A 24,589-nucleotide genomic window follows, 5' to 3' on the forward strand; every position below is an offset into this window, starting at 1 on the left:
CGGACCCGGGTGTGCGCCCTGCGCGGCTGTCGCCCACGGGTGGTGGCTTGGGGCCGTGGGACGGGCCGCCCCGTCTCTGGAAGGAGGAAGGGGGTGGTGACCGGGGGCTGGCGAGGGGGGACGCGCGTGGGGCCGAGGCTGGCGGACGCGGGGTGTCGGGGGTGGAAGCGGCCGCCCGGGCTCTGGCCTCCCAGACAGCGTTGTCACACGGGCCTGCCCCCGTGCGAGGGCACAGGTGCCCCGGCCGGGGTCTGTCGGGAAGATGGCGACCCCGGGTATGAGCTGGCAACAGCACTATTACGGCGGCGGGGCGGCCAAATTCGCGCCCACGCCGGCGGCCGCGCAGCTGGCCGGACACTGCATGGACTACAGCCCGGACATGCACCTGAAGATGAGCAAGAAGATCGCGCAGCTCACCAAGGTAAGGCGGGCGCGCGCCGCGGGGCGCACCTGTGCCTCACCTCCCCCCGGAGGCGCCGGGCGGCCGGGGGGGGCCCTCCGGCTCCGCGGGGAAGCCACTGCCTCGAGACCCACCCCGCCCTCCCCACACACCCCCCGCCAGACTAAGCTGGAGGCCTGGCGACGTGGATTCAGGGGAGACCACACCACTGCACGATTGGGTGGATGGACCTTGACCCTGGTGGAGCTTTAGGGTGAAAGGAACCTCCCCCCACCACGTCCCCCCTCTCCCAGAGCACACTGGGGTTCACTTTCCCTGTTCTAGCACAGTTGATCCGCTTGACTGTTGCTCTCCAGTATAGCTTGCCACCAGGCTCCCGCCAGCCAGGCACCCCGCTCCAGTCCCCCAGGAGTGCAGTACGGTTTTACCCGGTACAACCCGGAATCCTCGCAATTAATCCGTGTGTTATGGGATCCACACGGTTAGTTCCAGAGGGAAAATAAACTTTTCTGAGATTATTCTGAGGAATGTGGGAGGGAAAAGCATTCCTTCCATGCAGTTTGGGGAGGTGTCTAGTGAGTGAGTCATTCCTGATCCTAACGAGAAGTCAAGTAGGGCTTTGTGGATGAATCACACTGTGTGTGTGTGCCTTTAGGTATCAAAAGACAATGGAAGCGCTGAAACGCTGAGGATCGGTTCAACAACTGTAGTTTCAGGATGGTAACTTGAGTTGGTTCTTTTTTTTTTCTACCTGTAATTTATTTAACGGTGATAATAAGGAAGAGTTGGTTCCTGTGAAGCCAAAGCAGTTCCGACCTAGGATGCAGTTCCATTTGGCTCTTAGCGACGATTTTGCAGTCCTCCCCCAGTGAGAAATGATTTGTGGTGTCTGGAAGTGGGAGGTGACAACCACTCTACCCTTGATGTTGGTATCTGAGCAGAGGTGGATGTTGCAGGGGTTTTACTGCTGAGTGATATCTGAAGTCTGACTCAACTCCTGGATTTTCAGCATTTTTTTGTTGGTAGTGTCTTGTTATGTTGGTTGTGGGGCTTGAACTCTGGGCCTGGGCGCTGTCCCCAGGATTTCAGCTCAAAGTGAGCACACTACCACTTGAGCCACAGTATCACTTCCTGCCGGGGCTGGCTTTGAACCATGATCTTCAGATCTCAAACTCCTGAGTAGCTAGGATTACAGGCCTGAGCCACCAGTGCCTGGATCTTGTTTTAATGTTTTTTTTTTGAGAGAGTAATTAAGGTACTGGAATTGGAAAGAAAGCAAAGGAAATGAGAATGAAAAGGTGGTGAGAAAAGAATTTTTTTAAAAAGCTCTTAGTGCTGATTTAAGAAACAAACAAATGACAACAACAAAAAACCCCTTGGGCTTCTGGCCCAGACTTCTATTCATAGTTACTCAGGAGGCTGAGATCTGATCATCAAAGTTTGAAGCCTCAGTGGAAAAGTCTGTGAGACTCTCTCATATTTTAATTTTAGTTTTATTGTTCTTGAGTAGCTCTGCAAAACAGCTTTAATTCAACATATCAGTTGGTCCAATTAATCAGCAAACCTGGAAATGTAGGTGTGGTTCAAGTCATAGAGCACCAGCATTGAAAAAGCCAAACAGGAGCACAAAGCCAAGCCTGGTACTGGAACGTGTGTGTGTGCATGCACATGCATGCTCTCGTGTGTGCACGCACGCACACACACACGCATAAGCAAAAGAAAGAAGAGAATTTTCTGACTTGTTTTCATTTGTTGTCTTTTTATTGTTTGTGAGCACTACTTTCGAGGTTGCTAAGTGTCTGGTTTTCAGTCTTTTCTTTTGTAACAGAAAGACCTGCAGTTTAGAGAAAGGATAAGGCTAAAAGGTCCAATAACTGTGTCATCAGTGTGGGTGTGGGGTGAAGCCAGGCCTCCTGCACTGGCATTTGATCTTCAGAATACTGATGTCCAGCGTGAAGCACATGAATATTTATTCTGGTTTTTCTTTGTTCCCTCTGGGACATCCATTGTTCTTAGATTGTAACCCTTTGAAGCCCTCCATAAATTGGTCCTGAAACACTCCATAAATTGATCCTCAGACTGGGTAGAGTTTAATAAAACCTGTTTCTCTTCAGGAAACTTTTTTTTTCCTTGTTACATAATGCTTTTCAATTTCCTGTCCTTTTATCAGAAGAAGCAAGTTAGGGCAAAGTTGTGCATAGAGGAGGTATGACTTTTTCTATTTTCACCACTCTCCACAAGTCTGCCAGTGGCCCATCACTGCTGAATGCCGGCCCTAATCACCACTGAATGTTACTTGGACTCTGATTTAGTGTTTGTAGTTACAGTTCCTAAACACTCATTACCCCACCCACATCTAAGAACTTCAGACATTTAATCCTATCTTCTCAGGTTTCTCCATGTGGAAATTTCTCCAGTCTAAAAATGCCAATAGTACTGTATGCGCATGGGCTGTTATGCACATTTTAGGGTGTCTGGCAGTATCCCTACACTACCTATACTACCTACACTACCACATGCCTGTGTCTAGCAGAAATGGCCAGATGTTCTTGGGTCAGAGCATGGTGAGGCAGGGGTAGTAAAATCATTCCAGGTAAGAGACAAGTATCACCAAGTTATACTGAAATTCCTAGGGCTTCCTCACCCCTCTCTCTTGAGTATGTATTTACTAAAATAAAGCCTAAGAATGAGACAATCTAATAATAGGACTCTTTGAGGCCAGTTCCCTTCAGTTTCTGTGAAAACATAGAGATTGTCAAATTTAACAGTCTATAGACTTACTGTATATACAGTGGCTTAAGCATGATATCATGAATTGAGTATGTATAGATAGTTAGAAACTACTGATATCTGCTATTAACATTTTCACTCATGAAGAGTTTACTAATGGTGAATAGAATTGTAGATAGAACTATAGTGACTAGAACTGTTTGAGACTTGATAATGGCTAATATTTCAAAGTTAGATATTATAACTGTAAAGATTAAACTAGAATCCTGCTTCTTTTGGAAAGGAGTCAGTAGAAGCAGCCAGTACACAGTAGTTTAATTACAGAACTTCTCTTGGGAACTTGACACAGTCTCCTGAGTTAAAATTCCCACTCTAGAACTTGGTAGTAATGTGGCCTTGAACAAGTCTTCAAACTCTGAGCTCAGATATGGAAGTTTGAAAGAAGGATGGTTATGCCTGTTTTAGAGTTGGATTTGCAACAGAACATAGTAGGTTCTTTGTTCAGGCTGCCATTGAGAGTACATATATAGAATAGTTGCAAAATTTATGTGGGTAATATATTAAAAAATACTCCTCTTCTTTAAACAATTATGCTGTCCCTCCCTCTTCCTGGAGACAGTTGTGGGTTTTAAACTCAGGGCCTTCTGCTTGCTAGACAGGCGCTCTGCCACTTGAGCCATACCCCCATTCTTTTATGCTTGTAGTTACTTTTTGGGTATTTCAGCTATGGTCTCCAGCCTCTAGCCTAGGGCTGGCCTCAGGGATTCTGCTGGTCTTCCATGTAACTGAGATAACAGGTACACTGTCATACCTGGCCAGGTATCAAGCCCTGTGCTTTATGTCTCTGCTTTCCAAATGCTGGGATTATAACCCAGGCTTAAGTTAAAAATGAAGCTTCTCCTTCACCCCATGGTGACCCTCTAGCCCTGCCTCTTGCAAGGAGGGGAGCCAATAATCAGAGCACAGGGTGTTACAGACTTCTTTTCACCTAGTTTGTGTACTCTTTCTCCTTTGTCTTGCTAGGCCTGGTCTCTGAACCCTGCAAAGATGGACAAGGAGGGAGGACTCTATCCTAGCTCTGTCTGTCTCTCATAGTATTCACATCTGGTCCATAGGACCCATCATTCTTCACATAAGCTCGGCCGTGCTCCTAGTTCAGCCCTCTCTTCTGGTCTCACATGCATCTTCGTCTAGCTTCTTCTTGTCCTTTAGATTTTTCCAAAGTAAATCAGGTGCCAGGTCTTCAAAGTACATGGTCCCCTCAAAGCTCCACCCCCCGCCCCGCCTGCCTTTTTCCCCAGCCTTTACTGTGGGATAACTCTTCCCTATTTAAGGCCTTGTTATCATAACTCTCCCTCAAGAAATCTCCAGAACTCATTCTGTAATCCCCTCCAACCCATCTCTCTAGTATTGGAGGTGTGTGTATGTGTGTGTGTGTGTGTGTGTGTGTGTGTGTGTGTATACATTGGTACTTGGGTTTGGACTTGGGGCCTGAGCACTGTCTCTTTGCTTTTTTGCTCAAGGCTGGAACTCTTCCACTTGTGCCACACCTGCACTTCCCATGTTTTTTGCTGATTAGTTGAACACAACAGTCTCTGACTTATCTTCCCTGGAAGGCTTCAAACCATTGTGATCCTCAGATCTCAGCTTCCTAAGTAGCTAGGATTACAGGTGTGAGCCACTGGCGCTATGCTCTCTTGAAATTTTTAAGCATGTTCTGGTACTTTCTTTGGAATGTTCTTTTGAAAATTCTCTGGGTTCTCAGTAGAAACTTCTTTATTAGTAACCAATTCAAATTAGCTTCTTACAAATGTTTCTTCACCTGAATGCACTTTTCATACAACTCAATCTACACTTATCACTTAGTCATAACTAGGATGAGTGCCCAAAGAGCAGAGAGTAGTTTTTGTTCTCTGTGTTTAGTATCATTAAGTCTTCTTAGTACTCAATTTATAGCCCTACTTACTCAGATAAGTGAATTGATATACTAGATTCATAGCAAATATTTTTTTAAAGTTTTATGGCCAATCGTGTGATACTGCCTCCCAAACCAGAATGTGTTTATGTACCAACACCACCACTGAAAATTTCAAACAAATTTGGTTTTCACTCCATTAAGTAAAATCGATTCTTGGAGAACTGGCTTGTCTGATGGCCTGACTGCTGTTGCCCTGTACCGCTCAGCTCTGCCCATGACGTGGATATGTGAGCTGAGGTTGGACACAGCCTGGGGAAGCAGTTGGCTGTGTTTGGATTCAGCTCTGGCAAATGCCGAGTGCGGCATCTTCTCTCTCCTTTGCGACTTTACTATTATCTTGTGCAGTGACTTGATCATATCTGAGGGTTTAGATTCATTTCTGGTATTTCACTGATGTATACAAAAGTATGATATCTGATTAATTGTCCAAAATTTCCCAAAGGGACTTTTAGTATGAAAAGGTATATAGCTAATCGAACCCTTAGATTCTAACCAGCTTAACCATCACATTTATAAATGCAAAAGTTGAGGTCTCAAAAGCTATTTCATGATTACATACAACCTGTCACTACCAGAACCTTGACTTGAACCAGGTCTCTGGATTTCTTTGGCAGCTATACTAGATGCTCTCTGTATACATTCTAATGACAACTACTCAGTAAGGTTTCATAGAACTATTGGTTTTCTCCTGTTGGAACCATATTTTACTGATCTGAATCACAGAGTTTTGTTATCGTTGTCACTCTGAAACTGGTGTGCCTTTCCGTTTCACTGTAGAAATTTTCTGGGTTTAAAAATTGCAAATTTTATAACTGACTTTCCCTCTTCCCCTTCTACCCCCACATGTGTTCTTAAGATAAATGTCATAATATTTCCATGTTTTTATTAGCAGTTTTAGTAACTCCAGTTAAAAAAATTGTATTGACTTAGAGACTGCCATGCCTAGCTGGGCACTGGTGGCTCATGCCTGTATACCTAGCTACCCAGGAGGCTGAGATCTGATGATTGTGGTTCACAGCCAGCTTGGGCAAGAAAGTCTGTGAGACTTTTATTTTCATTTAATCACCAGAAAACCAGAAGTTATGCTGTGGCTCAAAGTGGTAGAGTACTAGCCTTGAGCAAAAGAGCTCATGGCAGTGCCTGGGCCCTGAGTTCAAGCCCCACAGCTGACCAAAAAAAAAAAAAAAGAAAAGGAAAGAAACCCCTATGTTTGGTATAAACATTACTACTATGGTTATTTTAAATGTCTTTTTGACTGTTTACTTTCTTGTGTTGTTTCTTGGAAGCAATTCGGGAATGCAGTAAGTTGTAAAACTTCTGGGTTTGTCATTTTATTCTCTCTCTCTCTCTCTCTCTCTCTCTCTGAGAGTTGCCAGTGTCTTCCAAATTGGTATGAAGCATAAATGTAAAGAAATGTGATGGGAAAACAAAGACTTAGTTGTCAAGAGCAATACACAGGATTTGGATATGTTAGACTTGGCTTCTGTGTGCTACATTGTCTACCCTAAAAAAGATGGTATTCCTTGTGATTTTTAGAATTGCTAATCTGTACATCTTGTTTTTATTTACCGTTTCTATATTAAAGTCTAGAAAGATTTGAATATAAATATTTTGTTCATATTCTAATTTTTGAATTATCAATACAATTGATAGTTTTAATAAACTATAGTTTCTTCCTATTCATACTCAATTATTAAAGAATAAGTTATTATAACTATCTGGAATGTATCATGGGGATTAGTAATATCACCTCTTCTAGTATAATATACTCACTTTAAACACTGTGTGTGTGTGTGTGTGAGTTTGGGGGCTTGAACTCAGGGCCTGAGTACTGTCCCTGAGCTGAGCTACTTTTCCTCAAGGCTAGCTCTTGAGCAACCACTCTACTTGTGGCATTTTGGATAGTTTACTGGAGATAAGAGTCCCACAGATATTCCTGTCTGGTCTGACTTTGAACCGCAATCCTCAGATCTCAGCCTCCTGAGTAGCTAGGATTACAGGCATAAACTGCTGGTACCTGGCTTAAAGATATTATTCATAAATGCTTCTAGAATCCTTTTTTACCTCTGGATCATTAATATGACCATTAGTATGTATACACTAAATTAGGCTCAATTTATAGTAATCTAACAAGAGGCTTTAAGGTGAAATGTTCTAGCCAAAGGAGTTCTACCCTGATAAGCATGGCCACTTGTCCCAAATGCCATTTAACAAATACATAAAAATTAATTGCAGAAGAGATTGAGTCAAATGTGGCCATGTTGGAAAGACAGATAAGGGAATCTGAAGACTGTTCTTACAGTACCACATTAATTTTAACTATAAGTAGAGAAAGAATTGGGACTGGGTAAGAGGAGACAGAATTAAGCATTTCCAGGTCAAAATTTTTGTCCTGTTGAACATTATCTCAAGGTTGGTCAGGTAAACCTAAGCATGGCAAGAAAATCACTATTTGTGTAATTTCAACTCCTGTCAAAAAGTATATACCCATCCTTGGACTCAAGAAAGGACAAGAAGGATGGGTATAAAAAATAGAGCCAGTGAGGACAACACTGAGTCAGTTAGGCCAGTGACCAGTTTTCTCCCTCACTAACCCTATTAGGCCAAACCTATAAATGCTGAATTATTCCTGAGTAAATTTTGTTGATTTTTTTATTTGTCCTGTTTCTCTTTCTTATAAAATGCAGTGCATGATTTGAATATGCCAATTTTAGACTTTGGCCTTTTCAGTTGAACAAGTTTAGATTATTTATTTATTTATTTATTTTGGGTTTGGTCGTGGGGCCTGAACTCTGGGCCTGGGCACTGTCCCTCAGCTCTTCAGCTCAAGGCTAGCGCTCTACCACTTGAGCAACAGCGACCACTTCTGGCTTTTTTCTTTTTGCTTATGTGGTGCTGAGGAATCGAACCCAGGGCCTCAGGCATGCAAGGCAAGCGCTCTATTACTGAGCCACTTCCCAACCCCAAGTTTAGTTTATTTTAGTGAGTGTGTGTCCATGTGTTCACAGGTATAAGTTGAGAATCTCTTACCTGGAATGCTGGAGGGCCAGAAACACTTCATTCTTGTATATTTGCATGTACATTATGATATACCTTGGAATTGGGATCCAAATCTGAGCACAAAATTCAGTTATGTTTATATGCACCTACACACATAGACTAAAGGAAATTTTTAAACAGTTTTTTATTTTTATTTTCTTGTACACCTACATATTGGCTTTGATCTGTGTCACATGAGGTCAGGTATGGGATTTTTCCATGTGACATCACACTTGTGCACAAAATGTCTCAGGCTTTGGAACAATTTGTCTTCTTGTACTAGAGATATATAACCTGTATTTGCATTTCTTATCCTGTTCTTCCTTAAGCATATTCTACAGAATCTCATTTCCTTCAAGAAACAGTTCATGATCAAAATACTAGATAGTTTTATTCTTAGATGTTTTGCCTAGTGAAACATATTTTTTAATTTGTGAAGGGAGTTGTGTGTTTGAGTGTGAGTATTTATGTGTGTTCAATCATGTGATCTAAGATAAAAGAAAATAGATGTAACTGAAAGAGAGCACATAGGTCCGTGTGTTTAGAAAAATCTTCAGCATTTAGTACAGGAAAGACATTGTGTTAGGTACTATTACTTTATTCCTGTTAATTTACTCTCCCATTTTGGACTATTTTTTCTGGTGTTTCAATGAGAAAATGCAATGAAAATATATTAATTACGTAATGCAACATATTTATCAACAGAGTAAGTCTAGTGAATGCTAAGTGCATACCTATGAGTAACTTTCCTATTTGTTATGGTAATTTTGGATAGAAATTATATATCTACTTTTCTTAGGTAAAGAACTATGCTAGCACTTTACACATACTTCTTAATTAGAGTTATGATGCCTCAGTTGATATATTTCTTGGTTAAAATCTTGGGAATTTATTTGGCCAGGGAATAAAAAGATGAAGGGAAATCTTGGTCTTTTGAAACCTGGGAGTTAGTATGTGTATGGTAGGTGAGAGCCACAGTCCCAAGGCTAAATGGAAGGACACAGCATTGCCTCTCACATGGTCAAAGGTCTTCTATTAGACAGGTCTCTGTGAGAGTCTCAGTTTTCATCACTGATTAGTATGTGGCCTGTAATAAATGTTTTAACCTCTAGGAGCTTCAGTGTACTCAACTAAAATGTAAGAATAACAAAGCCTACCTCACAAAATTATTACAAAGTCCAAATAAGATACTTTATGTGAAAGAGAGGCATGTCAAGCACAAGTCTTTTCCACTCTCTCCAGCCCCTATTTACATTTCTGCTGACGTATTCTTTAACATTTAGGCTTAGCTTATATTCTGTATTTTCTTTTTCTGTGGAGTTATGTTTTACGTTGTTAAGGAGTACAGCTATCAAAAGTAAAGGTTTAGAGCTGGGCACCAGTGGCTCACACCTGTAATCCTAGCTTCTCAGGAGGCTGAGACCTGAGTATCATGGTTCAAAGCCAATCCCAGCAGGAAAGTCCATGAGACTCTTATCTCCAATAAACCACCAGAAAACCAAAAGTGGTGCTGTGGCTCAAGTGGTAGAGCACTAGCCTTGAGCTGATGAGCTGAGGGATAGCACCCAGACCCAGAGTTCAGGCCCCATGACTGAGCAAAAAAAAAAAAAAGTAAAAGTTTAGCAATCAATTCTTATTCACAGTAGTTACATTCCACATTCCAGGATGCAATCCAGGGGTTAGGCCCATCACAACATAACATGATATGTGCTTCTGTTTGAAACACTTGGTTTACTAATTGGTGCATTAATACTGAACTCACAGTCAGTAGTACTACCTAATTCCTGTCTGCCTGAAGCTTGCCTAACTCACTTTTAGATTTGGGGGTTATTTATACATTTTGTCAGGTAAGTAAATTCATAAATACAAAGTTTTCTAATAAAGAGGACCAACTATCTAAAAGCAGAGGTAGAATTTTGCATCTACTGTTTGCTCAGCCCCTGTTTTGGCTTGTCAGCTGCTGTCAGGAGCCTGTGTGATTTAAACCCCCTAAACACTCTCACATGAGGGTAAACTATTATTATTTCCTTAAACACCCTCTGTTGAGAGGGATGGAAAGGATTGTGGGAGCAGAAAAACTCATTTGAGTGCCAGCCACGTACACCATCCTGCAATCATACGTATGAGATCCTTTCCTTGTATATTAACTGAAAATGTTCAGAATCAGATCTGTCATATTGCCCTAGGTCAGAAAAAGCAATTAAATTTTAAATTACTTCAGAACATGGAGCAAAAGCTTTAAAATCCTGAGAATGTTTTAGTTTAAAGCCTTCTCTTTTATAGTCCTCATTTGCTTAAAATATGTTTGTAGTTACATCTTTTCCAGCAGAAACTACAGGTGTGGAAGTTGGTTTTGTTAAAAACCTTTTCCCAGGTAACTAAAGATGACTAGAAATCGTGTAGTGTGGAGACTATAGTGTATTTGGTTGAATGTTTATGTGGTAATCTTATGCAATGTATGGGAAAATGTTTTTGAATTATTCAGATATAGAATGTGTTAGGAGTCTTACTGGTTTCTTTCCTGACATACCTGCTTGAAGTGATCTAAAGAAGAGTGCTCTATGAGTGGTGGAGTTCTGTGGTTATTGTTTATTTTTGGATTGCTTGTTTTATAGACCAAATGTGGTAAGCTGAGCTTCATCCCCAGCCCTTTCAGAATTTTTAATAGGAGCATATGTAGGTATGTTTGTGCTTTCTTGTCACAGTCATCTGGTGCTTTTCAAAAAATACCAAGGAAGAAAAGATCCCAGGTAAGAGTACATAGTGTTCTTGAAGAAGTTAAGAAAGTTAGCTTCCTGAAAAATAGAACAGTTTAATCTGAAGTCTAACCCATCACTTTAATATTGTTCTCTTTAGGTATACACACACACACATATACATATGTGTATATATGTATATACATATGTATATATATGTGTGTGTGTTTATATGTTTATATATGTGTGTATATATAACATATTTAACCTTAAATTCTGAATCACTATTCCTTGTTAGTTGAGCTTTGCTAGAGAAAGTTATGGACTATGGCAGATGCCACCTCCTAATGTCTGGAACCTGTGTGTATGTTACCTTACATTTACAGATGTGAATAAGTCAAGCATTGCTTTTTTTTTCTCTTTCTCATTTAGCTTGCTTGCTCAGCTAGCACCCTAACACTTGAGCCATGCCTCCCACCCATTTTTTTGCTGTTTGTTTTGGGATTGAGTTTGTGTACTTTACTGTCTGGGCTAGCTTCAAACTATGATACTCTGGATCTCAGCCTCCTGAGTAGCTAGAATTATAGACATGAGCCACCCAGCACCCAGCTAGACATCTTGAGATGAGGTGATTCTTCTTTTTTTTTTTTTTTTGGTCCGGTCATGGGGCCTGAACTCTGGGCCTGGGCGCTGTCCCTCAGCTCTTCAGCTCAAGGCTAGCGCTCTACCACTTGAGCACAGCGCCACTTCCGGCTTTTTTCTTTTTGCTTATGTGGTGCTGAGGAATCGAACCCAGGGCCTCAGGCATGCAAGGCAAGCGCTCTACCACTGAGCCACCTTCCCAGCCCCAAGGTGATTATTCTTATATTTGATTATTCTTGATTATTTGTTTGGGGCATGTATTATCACAAGATCTGTCAAAGTTGGACTGGCAGAGTAGCCCAACCTATAGAAGTCCACTAGTAAGTACAAGGCTCCAAGTTCAATTCCCACGACAGCTGTAAAAAGTAAAAGTAAAAATATATCACAAGGATCCTTTCTAAGTGAAAGAGGAGGTAGAACTCTAGTGTCAATGATAAGATGGAGAAATGTTTGACCAATCATGGCTTGTTTTGAAAATGGGAGAGAACCACAAGTCAAGGAATGCTGATGGCCTCTAGAAGCTAGAAAAGGCAAAGAAACAACTTCACCAAAGGCTTTTGTAGTTCATCCCAGTAAAATCTCCAACCGTATAAGATTAGGAAATTTGCATTGCACACAAATTATTACAATAGCATCAGAAAACTAATGCAAGGACTTATATGGCTTTCTACTGAGTTATGTAATCAAATTGTATCTGATCACTTATGACATAATTGGAAAGTGTGTTCTCTCTTCTGATATGTATATAGTGGTAGAGAAGCTGCGGCTTATTTTAATAAAACTGTCAAGACTCTAAGGGTTTTTGGTCTGCAACAATCCTGGTCATTGCAGTAATGACCTTAAGAGAGCATTTTTGCTGGGCACCTGTGGCTCATACCTGTCATTCTAGCTACTCAAGAAGCTGAGATCTGAGGATCATGGTTTGAAGCTAGCCCAGGTAGGAAAGTCCCCGTGAGACTCTCCCCACCCGCTCCAGTCCTGGGGCTTGAACTCAGGGCCAAGGTACTGTCCCTGAGCTTCTTTTGATCAAAGCTAGCACTCTACCATTTGACCCACAGTACCACTTCTGGCCTTTTTTGTTTATATGATACTAAGAAATTGAACCCAGGGCTTCATGCATGCTAGGCTCTTGTCATCCAATTAACTACTCAAAAATCAGAAGTGGTGCTGTGGCTCAAGTGATAGAGTACTAGCCTTGAGCACAAAGGGGCTCAGAGAGAGAGACAGAGACAGAGAGAGAGAGAGAGAGAGAGAGAGAGATTCTCCTGACCTTGTGTCTTAAATAGATCCTCTTCATATGAAGAGATAGGCATCAAAGAACCTTGTTGGAAGGCTGTGGGAATAATATGATGAGAAATGATGAGGGCTTGAATTAGAATGATGGTGACAAGAAAGGTTTTGAGAACATTTGTCAGGACTTTGTGGGAATATATTATAGGGGAAGTCTAGCAGGTCCCTGACACACACTAGATGTGTGATAAATAGTTGATGAATAAGGGACAGAGACTAGATGGATATTAATATCTGTTAAGGTAGTAATTTGAGAAAACATTTATTAGTGTTTATTGCTGGGTATTTATCCCCACTCCTACAGTTAGTAGCTTAAAACAAGAAACATTTGTAATATCTTAGTTTCTGAGGTTCAGGAATCTTAAGTGTTACTTAGCTGGATGGTTCTGGCTTAAGGCTTCTCATGATACTGTCTAGGGCTCTAATCTCTGAAGACTTACCCAGGATGGAGGTCTATTGTTGAGTTCCCCTTGCATGGCTATTAATAAGAGACTTTATTTAATTTTTCTCCACATGAATTTCTTCATAGAAGGTGATCTGGGCCAGCCAGAGGGGAGACCATGGTAGAACTGTAGTCTCATTAGAATATAATCATAAAGTGACCTGTCATCACATTTGGTGTGTTCTGTTGGTTTCAAGACCAACAACAATACAGCAGAAAAGGCAAAGACACAAATATTTGCAAAGTCCTGTGCAGTTATCGTTCAGTATGTGGAAATGAGAAGCAGGCAGGTTATTACAGGTTTAATCCAAGCCTGATTTTCTTTCTTGCTAGGTATAGCAGAAGAACTGGATTTTAAGAAAGTTGAAGAGCTTCAGGAGAGAATAATTTGGTTAATCTACTATTATTGACTGTAGGGATGGGAGGCTGGGATGAAGCTAATAGGTTGAGAGAAAATATGGGGATCACTGGGAAGATCCTTGTTACATGTGTAAGTAATGTCTAGATGTTACTGATCTGAGGCATTTTGGTTTTCAAAGCTGCATAATATTGTGGTCACGCTTACCAACTCCCATGAGATGGAGACTAATTCATGAGGAAGCTGACAGTAGGAAAGGGTAAGTAACTAGCTATGAGCCATGCTGCTGGAGGAGTTGGCATTTGAATCTGGTTTGTCTGACTACAGTGTTTGTGAGAATACACCATTGGGTAATTAAGTAAATGCCCAAATAAATCACTTTAGGTCTCGTGAGTCATATGCACAGTGAAGAGAATCTGGGTGTTTAGCCAAAACCAGATTTCAGCAAGGAATAGGGCCCTGAGAATGTAAGGAATTAGTTTGGCCTCCTATGTTTGGTTTATTATTTAAAAGCAGGCTAAGGATTATAGAGACTGTAATGGGAGTAGATGGGGATGGTAGTGAATGGCGGACAAAACCAGGGAATGAAGATGGATACTAGAATTTTACTTGTAGCTTGCTCTTCAGTTTTATGGCTGATATAGAGTATATAGTTTTGGAATGCAAATCTCATGTACTTAAGGTTTTTTTCTGAGAACAGCTAGAATGCACAATAAAATTTTGAAGCAAAAATGTGATGTATTTAAGCAAATTAATCATACTTCCTTTCCAACTTGTCTGCTAGTTTATTTGCACAAAATTTCTGCAAACTTTGTCCTATATTAAGAATAACAAATAAAAATGCCAGTATTTTTCTATTTACTATATATATCGAAGTCCTATTTTAGGTGTGTCACATTTTTTATGCTTAAGCTTATATCTGAAAATGATATTATATCAAATCTAAATATCTTTTAGACAGCTAATAGAAATTATGTTAAATATAGCTTCTAGAAGCATCTCTGAGTCATAGATACTTGTTCTTCTATGGACAGTCACTCAGCAAACGTTTTGAGGGGCTGGGAAGGTGGCTCAGTGGTAGCGAGCTTGCCTTGCATGCATGAGGCCCTGGGTTTGATTCCTCAGCACCACATAAGCAAAAAGAAAAAAGCCGGAAGTGGCGCTATGGCTCAAGTGGTAGAGCGCTAGCCTTGAGCTGAAGAGCTGAGGGACAGCGCCCAGGCCCAGAGTTCAGGCCCCACGACCGGACCCAAAAAAAAAATTTTTTTTTGAGTAACCACTAAATAGTAGTTCTGTGGTGAGTGGGATACAAATGAGTCCAGCAGCCTGTCCTGTGAGAGATTTCAACATAAACGATGTACAGGATGGAGAATACTTGAAATTAAACAGTTTTTGGCAAACATCTTCATGTTTAGTTCTGAGTGAAACTGTTTCCCCTGACAAACACAGCTGTTTCTACCACAGTGTGGGCATCAGTGCAGCTCACCAGTCCTGTCCCCTGTGTACCTAACAGTTCTTGAGAGGAATATTGTCGATAACAGTAGAGACATCAGGCCACAGCACTGCCAAACAAAAGAAAATAAGATAAATTTTTAAAATTAATTAATATTACAGCACTTTACATATATCATGTCATTTATTATTCTTCAATCTTATTTTAGTACTGCATCTTAATTACACAGAATAATGGGTTCTGTTGTGACATTTCATACATTCCTATATCATAGTATAGTTTGACCATATCTACCCACTTTTTTGACCACCTTCCCTTATTCTCCCTTTGTTTCTTGACCTGGTTCTCTATTCTTTCAAAATAGTTCCCCTTCTACTTTTATATGTCTCTCTCTCCTTTTTTCCTCTTAGAGTATATGTACAAGAAAAGTACATGATACTTGTCTTTCTGAATCTGGTTTGTTTCAGTTAACCTAATATTCTCCAGTTTCATCTGTTTTCCCCAAAGTTACATAATTTTGTTCCTTAGTGGCTGAGTAAAACTGTATTGTGTTTATGTAAAAACCCCAGGAGTGTTATAACTGGGAATATGGTAGTTCTTTAGATTCCCACTCTCACTGTAGAAGGGTTCCTTTATTTGCCTATGTGCTTGTCAGATAAGGTAAGATAGAATTTCAGGGTAGTTTTATTTTGCATTTCCTTGATCACTAAATATGATGAACACTTTTTCATATAACTATTGGTACTTTTTACTTCTTTTGTGAACTATGTGTTCAGATCCTTTACTCGTTCACCAAATTATCTGTTCTTTTATTGATATATGTATTTATTTTCATTTCTTTCCTTTTATTTAATTAAAATAGAATTTTTGGTGTACTCATGAGTCCTCGTGTTTGCTAGACAAGTGTTCTACATTTGTACAACTCATCTGTTCCAGATTTAAAAAAAAATAAAATCAGGGCTGAGAAGATGGTTCAATGGTAGAGTGCTTACCTTGCATGTATGAGGCCCTGGGTTCAATTCCTCAGCATCACATAAGCAGAAAAAGCTGGAAATGGCACTGTGGCTCAAGTATTAGAGCCCTAGCCTTGCGCCAAAGAGCTGAGGGACAGTGCCCAGACCCAGAGTTCAGGTCCCACACCAACCAAAAAACAATTAAAATCATTATTATACAGGTGATATATAAAGGAGTTACAGTTATATAAGTCAAATAAAGAGTACATTTCTTTTTGGACAGAGTCACCCCTTCCCTTGTATGCTCTCTCTCTCTCTCTTTCTCTTTCTCTCTGTCTTTCTTTGTCTCTCTCTCTCTGTCTGTTTTTTCCTCCCGTCTACACCTACAAGTTGTGTAGTTCATTTTCAGTGTAGTGTCTAGTGAGCACCATGAGGCCCACATTGAGTTCTTTATATATGCTATATTTTTATCCTGTATTGGTAGAAGAGCTGACAAAATTTTTCACCCATTCTGTAGGTAACCTTTTCATTTCTGTTTGATTCTTTTGTGGTGAAGGTTTTTAATGCGATCAATCCTATTTGCCATTGTCAATTCTTGCTGTTATTCATTACCTGAGCTATTTATTGGAATTACACACACACACACACACACACACACACACACACACACACTCTGTGTCTCTGCCTTGAAGTCTTGAACTGTTTTCTCTAGATTCCTCTTAGTGGTTTCAAAGGGTTTTTTGTTGTTCTTGTTTGTCAATTATGGGACTTGAACTCTAGACCTGGGTGTTGTCCCTAAGGGCTCTTTTTTTGCTCAAGGCTAGTGCTCTTCCACTATGAGCCACAACACCACATTGGGTTTTCTGGTAGTTCATTGGAGATAAGAGTCTAATAGACTTTGGTGCCTGAGTTGGCTTTGAACCTCAGTCCTTAGATCTCAGCCTCTTGAGTAACAAGATTCATAGTCATGTTAGGAATATAGCTAGGTGCCAGTGGCTCACACTTGTAAATCTTATTCAGGAGGCTGAGATCTAAGGATTCCAATTTGAAGCCTTCCAGGAAATTTCTTGAGATTCCTACCTCCAGTTAACCACAAAAATGTCAGAAGTGGAGCTGTGGCTTAAGTGAGAGAGTCTAGCCTTGAACATAAAAGCTCAGGGACAGCACCTAAGCCTTGAGTTTGTGTATCAGGACCAGGGGGGGAAAAAGAAAATACATTAAGATCCTTGATCCATTTTGAGTAGTTGAGAGAGTGATGATCTAGTTTTAGTTTTCATATCCAGTTTTCCTAGCACCATTTGTTGAAGAGACTGTTTTCTCTATTTTTTTAATATATTTTTTTCTATGTTTTTGGCATTTCCATTGGCAATCAACGGAGATAGCTGTATAGGTTTTTTTTCTAGGTCTTCTGTTTTATTGGCCAGTGTGTCTGGTTTTAGCCAGCATTATGCTGTTCTTGTTACTAAGGCTCTGTAATATGTAATACAATTTGAAATCAGATATTCCTTCAGCATTGTTCTTTTTTAAATCAGGATTGCTTTTGCTATTCGTGTTTTTTTCTGGGCTTTTATCATAAAGAGATAATGAAATCTGTGGAAGGCTTTTTATTGAGATGATTATGTGATTTTTTTATCCATGATTCTATTTATGGGTTTTGTTAATATTACTGATTTATGTATTATTGTGTCACTGGTATGAAAAAATTTAATCATAGTGTATGATCTTATTAATGTGCTGGTAATTCAGTTTGCAAATGTTTTATTGAGGAATTTTTTGTCTATGTTCATCAAGAACATTCATCTTTTTTTTTTTAACTGTGTCCTTTTGAGGTTTTGAATTGAGGATAGTACTGGCTTCCTGGAATGAGTTTGAAAAGTTCTTCTCTTTTTATTTTATTGAATAGTTTGAGAATCATTAGTATTAGATTATTTTTTTATAGGTCAGGTAAATTTCAGCAATGAATCAATCTGGTCCTGGAATTCTTATTGTCCGGAGAAGTTTTATTACTGTTTCATGCTATGGTCTTGCCCAACCAATCTTCATTTTCTTATGGTATGTTTTTGGAGCAGTGATTATTTTTATTTTACGGGGTGGGGGAAATATAAAGGTCTGATAGAGATGTTTAAAATAACTTTCTCAAAGTTTGACATCGTACAAATGAACTTTTGTGACAGTTACATAATTGAAATCTTGTGTAAGGGCCAAAGTTGGCCCTGCTAAAAATGGTAAGATCAGAGTACACTTGAGAAGCTTTAAGCCTGCTCATTCCATCTTGCATCAGACTCTTTCTGTTGGATCTCAGGTTCAAATGAAGCTGTTGAATTCTCTACCTGTCCTTAGGCAGCTATGTACTTTCTTCTCTTGGACACCCATCAGGCTTTTATAATTGCTTTCTAGAATTCATTCCATCCTGAACAAATGTCTCTTCAGCCTCATCTCTTCACAAGAAACTCTATATCCTTTCTTTAATTGAAAACTAATTCTGGCTCTCTCCCAAGGTTCTACTTTTGTTGCAGCCTTTGCAAGTACCACAGCTCGTTAACACACGTTTCTTCTACCTCACGTTTCTTCTACCTCAGTTCCTGGAGGTACATCTAGCTCATTCTGTAAGTAACATTCTGCAGGTTTAGACCAACTGGCAGTTCTACCTATATTTCTGTTGCCATAGGACTGCTGTTCATGGGCTGACATCCTACCCTCACAGTTCTTCATCTTTTCAAGTTCGGAGATCTTAATCATTATGAAAGCTATTCATACATGTTTTCCACTAAATCTTTTTGGGTTTTGCTTTTGGCAGTGCTTGGGGATTGAACTCAGGGTCTCATACTTGGCTATATAGGTAATTTACCCCTCAAACCATGCCTCTAGTATTTGTGCTATGCTTATTTTTGAGATAGGGTCTCACTTTTTTTGCTCTGGACTTTTTTGCTTTTGGCCTGGACTGTGGTCCTCCTATTTTATATTTCCTGCTACAGCTATGATGACAAGAACCTGCCACTATGCCTAGCTTTGTACTGCTGAGATGGAGCCTCACATACTGTTTTCTCAGGATGGCCTTGAGCCATGTTACACGTTACAGTAAAAATAAAATCTTGCTGCCACTGATGGGAAGGCATAGCTAAATAGGATGGATGCAGAAGGAACACTATCAGGAGAAATTCCAGGAAGGAATTTGTATTTGTTACTGTGATGGTTATGCTTGATTTGAACTGAATATCTTCTGAAGAGTCTAACCTGTAAGGAGTGACTAAATACTTAGAAGGAACAGGATTGTTTTTCTTTGCCAACAAGTTTTTAAGAGTCATAAAGAAAGTCAAGCTTCCCTTTTTTATTCTGATTTGTGAGTGAATAATTTCTACCTATTTGTGAGTAAATAATTTATGCCTCGTATAGTGGCAAGCTCTAAAATACACTGTATTTATAAAAATGCAACGATTTGATATATTAAAACCATATATCAAACAATAGTCTTCTAAAATATCAAAATTCACTTTTCCAGCAAAATAGGAAAAGGAGAGATGTGTAGATTACAGTAGATAAGTGAAATTTACTAGGCCAACTTATATTAATTTATAATGACAATTTATAATGACAAACGTCTGAAGTACTGGTATCGTGATTTATTTACAATACGTACTGAAGAATTCTTATGCTGGACAGAATGTTCACTCACCTTGGTTATAATTAGGTGCACAGCATCTTCCTTCAAGTAATTATGTCTTCAATTGTGACCTAATTTAAGCATATATTAAAATACAAGGGTGAAATTTCTGAAATAATTCCAACAAATTAAAAGGATTTTGTGTGGAAGTATTGAACATGATAAGCTGAAACCAAAACCCTAAAATTGGACTGTCAAAATAAGTGGACAAAGTAATAAAAATTATTTTTTGTTATTGACAAAAAAGTTAATTGTGAATGAAAGTTAAAGTAAGTTAAAAAAGTAGAATCTAGTCATGTTGGGTCTTCGTCCGTCCCTTGGAAAACGGATGGGATCCCAGGAAAGGTAAGTGTGCTGCTCACCCGTTCCCCAGCCTCCCTTAGCCTCAGAGACAGTCAGAAGCAGGGGAGTCAAGTCAAGCAGGAACTCGTTTATTACCACACAGCAAGCACTTTTTAAAGCAGAAAACCACATGTCATGGAAAGGGGAGGAAAAGGAACCAACCAATCACTGTAGAGGTCACTCTATCATGTGCCTAAGCTTTCTATACTTTCCCTGCTGTCCATGAGCTGTTCACGCACTGACGTCACTTTGCCTGGTTGTGGTATCCAGTCAGATTTTAACATAAACAACTGGGGCTCTGCCCACTCAACCTCTTCTCAGCGCCAACTTTGCTGCCCATGTGCCCCACATGGTCATTAAATTCAGGAATAGCCATCTTATGAAACATGTATTCAGTTACCTATTGCTGCTCTGTTTACTTCTTTCTGGCTTTTGTACCAATCAACTCCTGTATAAAACAATAACCCACTCATTAGTCTTATAAATTCTCAAGTCAGGAATTCAGAGCAAGGGAGCTGGATGGTTTGTTTCTGATTTGTGAGTGAGGCCTCGGAGAGAACAACAGGGCTAGATGTAATTTGGTCAACTAGGAGTTGAAATGACTAGGGTTAGGGATCCGCCTTCCAACACGGCTTCTTTACACATCTGGCTGGTGGAACAGGGGAGTTAAAGTGGAATCAGCCAGAACAGTTGACCAGAGGGTTACACTCTTCTCTTCACCTAGCCACGTTATAATTGAGTTCTTCTGTTGTCACTTGGCTTCCTTATATCACGACATAACTGCCTCGTGTACTGTCAGTACCCAAGTTTACAGCACTTTGCAAAGAAAGCGAGGGCCTAATAATAAAGTTCCTAGGAGTCATATAAATCGTTTTAATCTGTAGAGTTTTTTTTTTAAGATTTTAGTGGCAGAGCTGACAAACCTAACTGTAAGCTAGAACCACAATGAAATATCCAGTTAATTTGGTGCCCATTGTCAAGTGATGCTGTCAGAAGAGACACACTTCAGTGATCGAAACTTTGCCATGGGATGGAAGAACACTAAGAAGTCTCTGTCCATTGCCCCTTGTAAGGTTGTTGCTATCTGCATCTCGATGCCTGCCATCCCCTCAGTGTCACACATCCACAATTCAGCTAATCATCTTTTACATCAGACATCTCACAAGTGTGAAAAAGACGTAAGCCCCAAATACCTACTCTCCTTTCTCAACTCTAGCAGTTCTAGCTGACCCTTCCTTAAATCCAAACTTGTAAGATGAAAATTTGATACTAAATTTTCCTCTTTTCTTTTGAGTGATTTTGCTTCTTCCTTTAAGATATTTTTCATATGTTTTCTTTTCCTTTTGATTCTCCAATGTAGGAAACTATATAGACTTTAGTTTTTCAAAGTCTCCTGACTTTTGTACTCTTCTATTTCAGCTTATCTTGCTTGTGATCTGATACTGCTAATAACTGAAATCATTTGTTGCTCAGTTCATCAAATATTAACTCCTCAGGAAAAAGAAAAAGACACAAGTGGACAAGGGATAGTAGAAAGATAAATGTGGAGGGAGGGTTCATTGAATTAAATATGAATATCTTTTTCTCTAAAGAGCTTAAATGTTTACAACATATTTAACCTGCTTGTATTACCTGCCTGTAATCTTAGCTACTTAGGAGGCTGAGATCTGAGGATTGCACTTCAAAGCCAGCCCAGGCAGACTCTTATCTCCAATAAGCCACTCAGAAAACTGGAAGTGGCACTGTGGCTCAAGTGTTAGAGCATTCACTTTTAGCTGAAGAGCTGAGGGATAGCGCCCAGGCCCGGAGTTCAAGCCCCACAACTGACAGAAAAAATTAAAAAAAAAGAAAAAAAGTCATAATATTTGTTTCACTAAACTATATATAGCTCCTGTTGAGAAACAGAGACATTAAAGTATTTATTGCAATAGCAAACGGCAGGAAATGTATTTCAGAATACTATTGCTTCTCTATTCAATTTAGGAACCTACTGTTACACTTCTGAATTCTCATTCTTATCAAATAGCTTGGCATTGTTTTTTGGTCTTCTTAATTACTGAATTAATTTAATGACCCTTATCTTTGTATGTAGTAAAGCAGTGAGTGGTTCTTGATCTTTTTTCCACTCAGTCACTTACCTGGTGGGTATGGGTGGCCCTCAAGATGGAGGACAAGAATGACTGTGAGGGTTTTTTGGTGGTTTATTTTTGGGGGGGTGTCCAGTTGTGGGGCCTGACCTCTGGGCCTGAGCACTGTCCCTCAGCTAGCGCTCTACCACTTGAGCCACAGTGCCACTTCCGGCTTTTTTCTTTTTGCTTATGTGGTGCTGAGGAATCAAACCCAGGGCCTCATGCATGCAAGGCAAGCTCGCTACCACTGAGCCACCTTCCCAGCCCCTGGTGTTTTGTTTTTTTTTTAAAGGCACTTGGTGATCATACAACAAACTGTGAATATTTTCCATAGTGATCAGAAGTTATTAATGAAATGGATTATTTCCTTGGTTGGGGGGACAAAAAAATGGTAAAGCGTGATTAGCCTGATACTTTCACATGGAGAAATTTGGAATGATGTGTTTTTAGAAGTGCCTGCTTTGCTGGAAAAGTTGGAGAGCTAAGAATATGACAATAAATCCAGAAGTTGGAGGCCAGTTATATACAATTCCAGCCAGGCTAATCTGTAACTGTAGGTTAGTTTTACCTCCCTGGCATGGGAGAAAGTGGTCTATGAGTCTTCTAATTCATAAATTGTCTTAGCCAACATTTGAGACTGAGTATGGTGTAAGTAAAGAGGTTTATTTAGCTTAGGAATCTGGAGGCTGGGAGGTCTAAACAATATGACACTAATGTCGTAATGATGGTCCACAAATCATTGAAAGATGGAAAGGGAAATAGCATTGTGCAGAACAGACCAGTATATTGAGGCAGAACTCTTCAGAGCAGCCAGCTTTGTCAGGAGCTAACTGGGGAGCCAAGGGCCAGGATTAATTTAATCCATTCATACCAGCTGTGTTCCATGACTAGTTTTCACCAGACTCACCTCTTTTTTATTTTTTGTATATATTTTTATTGTAAAGATACTGTACAGAGGGGTTACAGTTACATGAGTACATTTCCTATCCAGCACTGTTATCTCCTCCTCTGTTTTTCCCCTGCCATCCCTTCCCTCCCACCTCCCCAAATAATATTCCCTCCTCCCTCCCCTTCCGCTCCCCCCCCAAATTGTAAAGTTTTTTTTCAACAATGGGTCAACCTGTATCCTTATTTAAGCATTTTGTTGTATCCCTTCCCCTCCCCAATTATAAAAATGTATATGCAAGATGCAGGACACTGGAATCAGATACAGTAAAAACAGGGGTTATGCGTGGGGGAAGAACATGCAAAGAAACAAAAGAATCACATAGTGCATTATAAGTGCGTTGAAAACAATAGCAAGAAAGGAAAAACCACTTGGGTTCATTTAGCTTAACATCATCTTATATGAAACCCCATCTCTTAAAACTCCACCACAACTCCCTCTACCCTTGCTACTTAATTGTCTTAAAGTATTTGTTAATATTGAAATGTTGTCAGTCTCTTATAGTAACACATAAGTAGAAATGGCTCTAATTATATTTAGAAAATACTGTTTTTACATGCGTAGTCTACAGTAATATTCCTTGCTATAATTAGTCTATCTTATTGGCATGTTTTGAAAAACTTCTTATTCTCTGATAAATGTTACTTTCAATTCTAAAAGGCACAATACAGTTTTGGTCTCTTTCTCTTATCTGAGTATGGAGTAGATGTTTGTTAGAATAGTGAACAGTAAAATCATGCTATGAGAGCAATTAAACCAGTTAATTGAGTTGACATTAAAAAAAATCCTTTTGCCCTGCTGACTTATTGAAGAGCTGGATTTAATGCTGTTTCCTACTTAGTACATTTTCAATGAATCAAAATAATGAATTTTAGGAGAGGCTACTATGGAAAACAAGACCAATAGAGAACAAGTTAAGATGGAAAAAATATTTATGAAACTTGATTATTTAAAATATCTGATTTGATGGTTTTTTGCAAGGCTCTCAGATGACAGATGACTGCTATTTGATGAAGATTAATTGCAATTACAGAGGGAGGGCTTAGATATGTAAAACAAAAGACTGCTACACATCTAATTCCGTCAGGGGATCTGGAAGAGTAATTTGGGAAAGCTAGGAGAGATTAAGTAGGTTTGGACTTCAGCCAAAGACTTGAGATGGTTTTGAAAGAGTGAGTAATAGAGCCGGGCACTAGTGGCTCATGCCTGTAATCCTAGCTACAGAGGAGGCTGAGATCTGAGGATCACGGGTTCAAAGCCAGCCCCGGCAGAAAAGTCTGTGAGACTCATCTCCAATTAACCACTAGAAAACTGGAAGTGGTGCTGTGGCTAAAACGGTAGAGCGTTTGCCTTGAGCTGAAGAGCTGAGGGACGGCGCCCAGGCCCAGAGTTCAAGCCCCACGACTGACAAAAAGAAAGAAAGAAAGAAAGAAAGAAGGAAGGAAGGAAGGAAGGAAAGAAGGAAGGAAGGAAGGAAGGAAGGAAAGAAAGAAAGAAAGAAAGAAAGAAAGAAAGAAAGAAAGAAAGAAA

General features: G+C 39.9%; 1 protein-coding gene across 1 annotated transcript in view; it reads left to right on the top strand.

The window, feature by feature from the left end:
* Window positions 1-262: 262 nt before the first annotated feature.
* The window catches only part of Fam184a (family with sequence similarity 184, member A), a 92,088-nt gene continuing 67,761 nt past the window's right edge, over window positions 263-24,589 (top strand). Inside the window, exon 1 of the mRNA XM_013032776.1 lies at window positions 263-421. Within this exon, the coding sequence (XP_012888230.1) occupies window positions 263-421 (159 nt within the window). The remainder of the gene's footprint in view (window positions 422-24,589) is intronic.

Source organism: Dipodomys ordii, unplaced genomic scaffold (genome assembly GCF_000151885.1).
Source record: "Dipodomys ordii isolate 6190 unplaced genomic scaffold, Dord_2.0 Scaffold157, whole genome shotgun sequence".
Classification (NCBI taxonomy): domain Eukaryota; kingdom Metazoa; phylum Chordata; class Mammalia; order Rodentia; family Heteromyidae; genus Dipodomys; species Dipodomys ordii.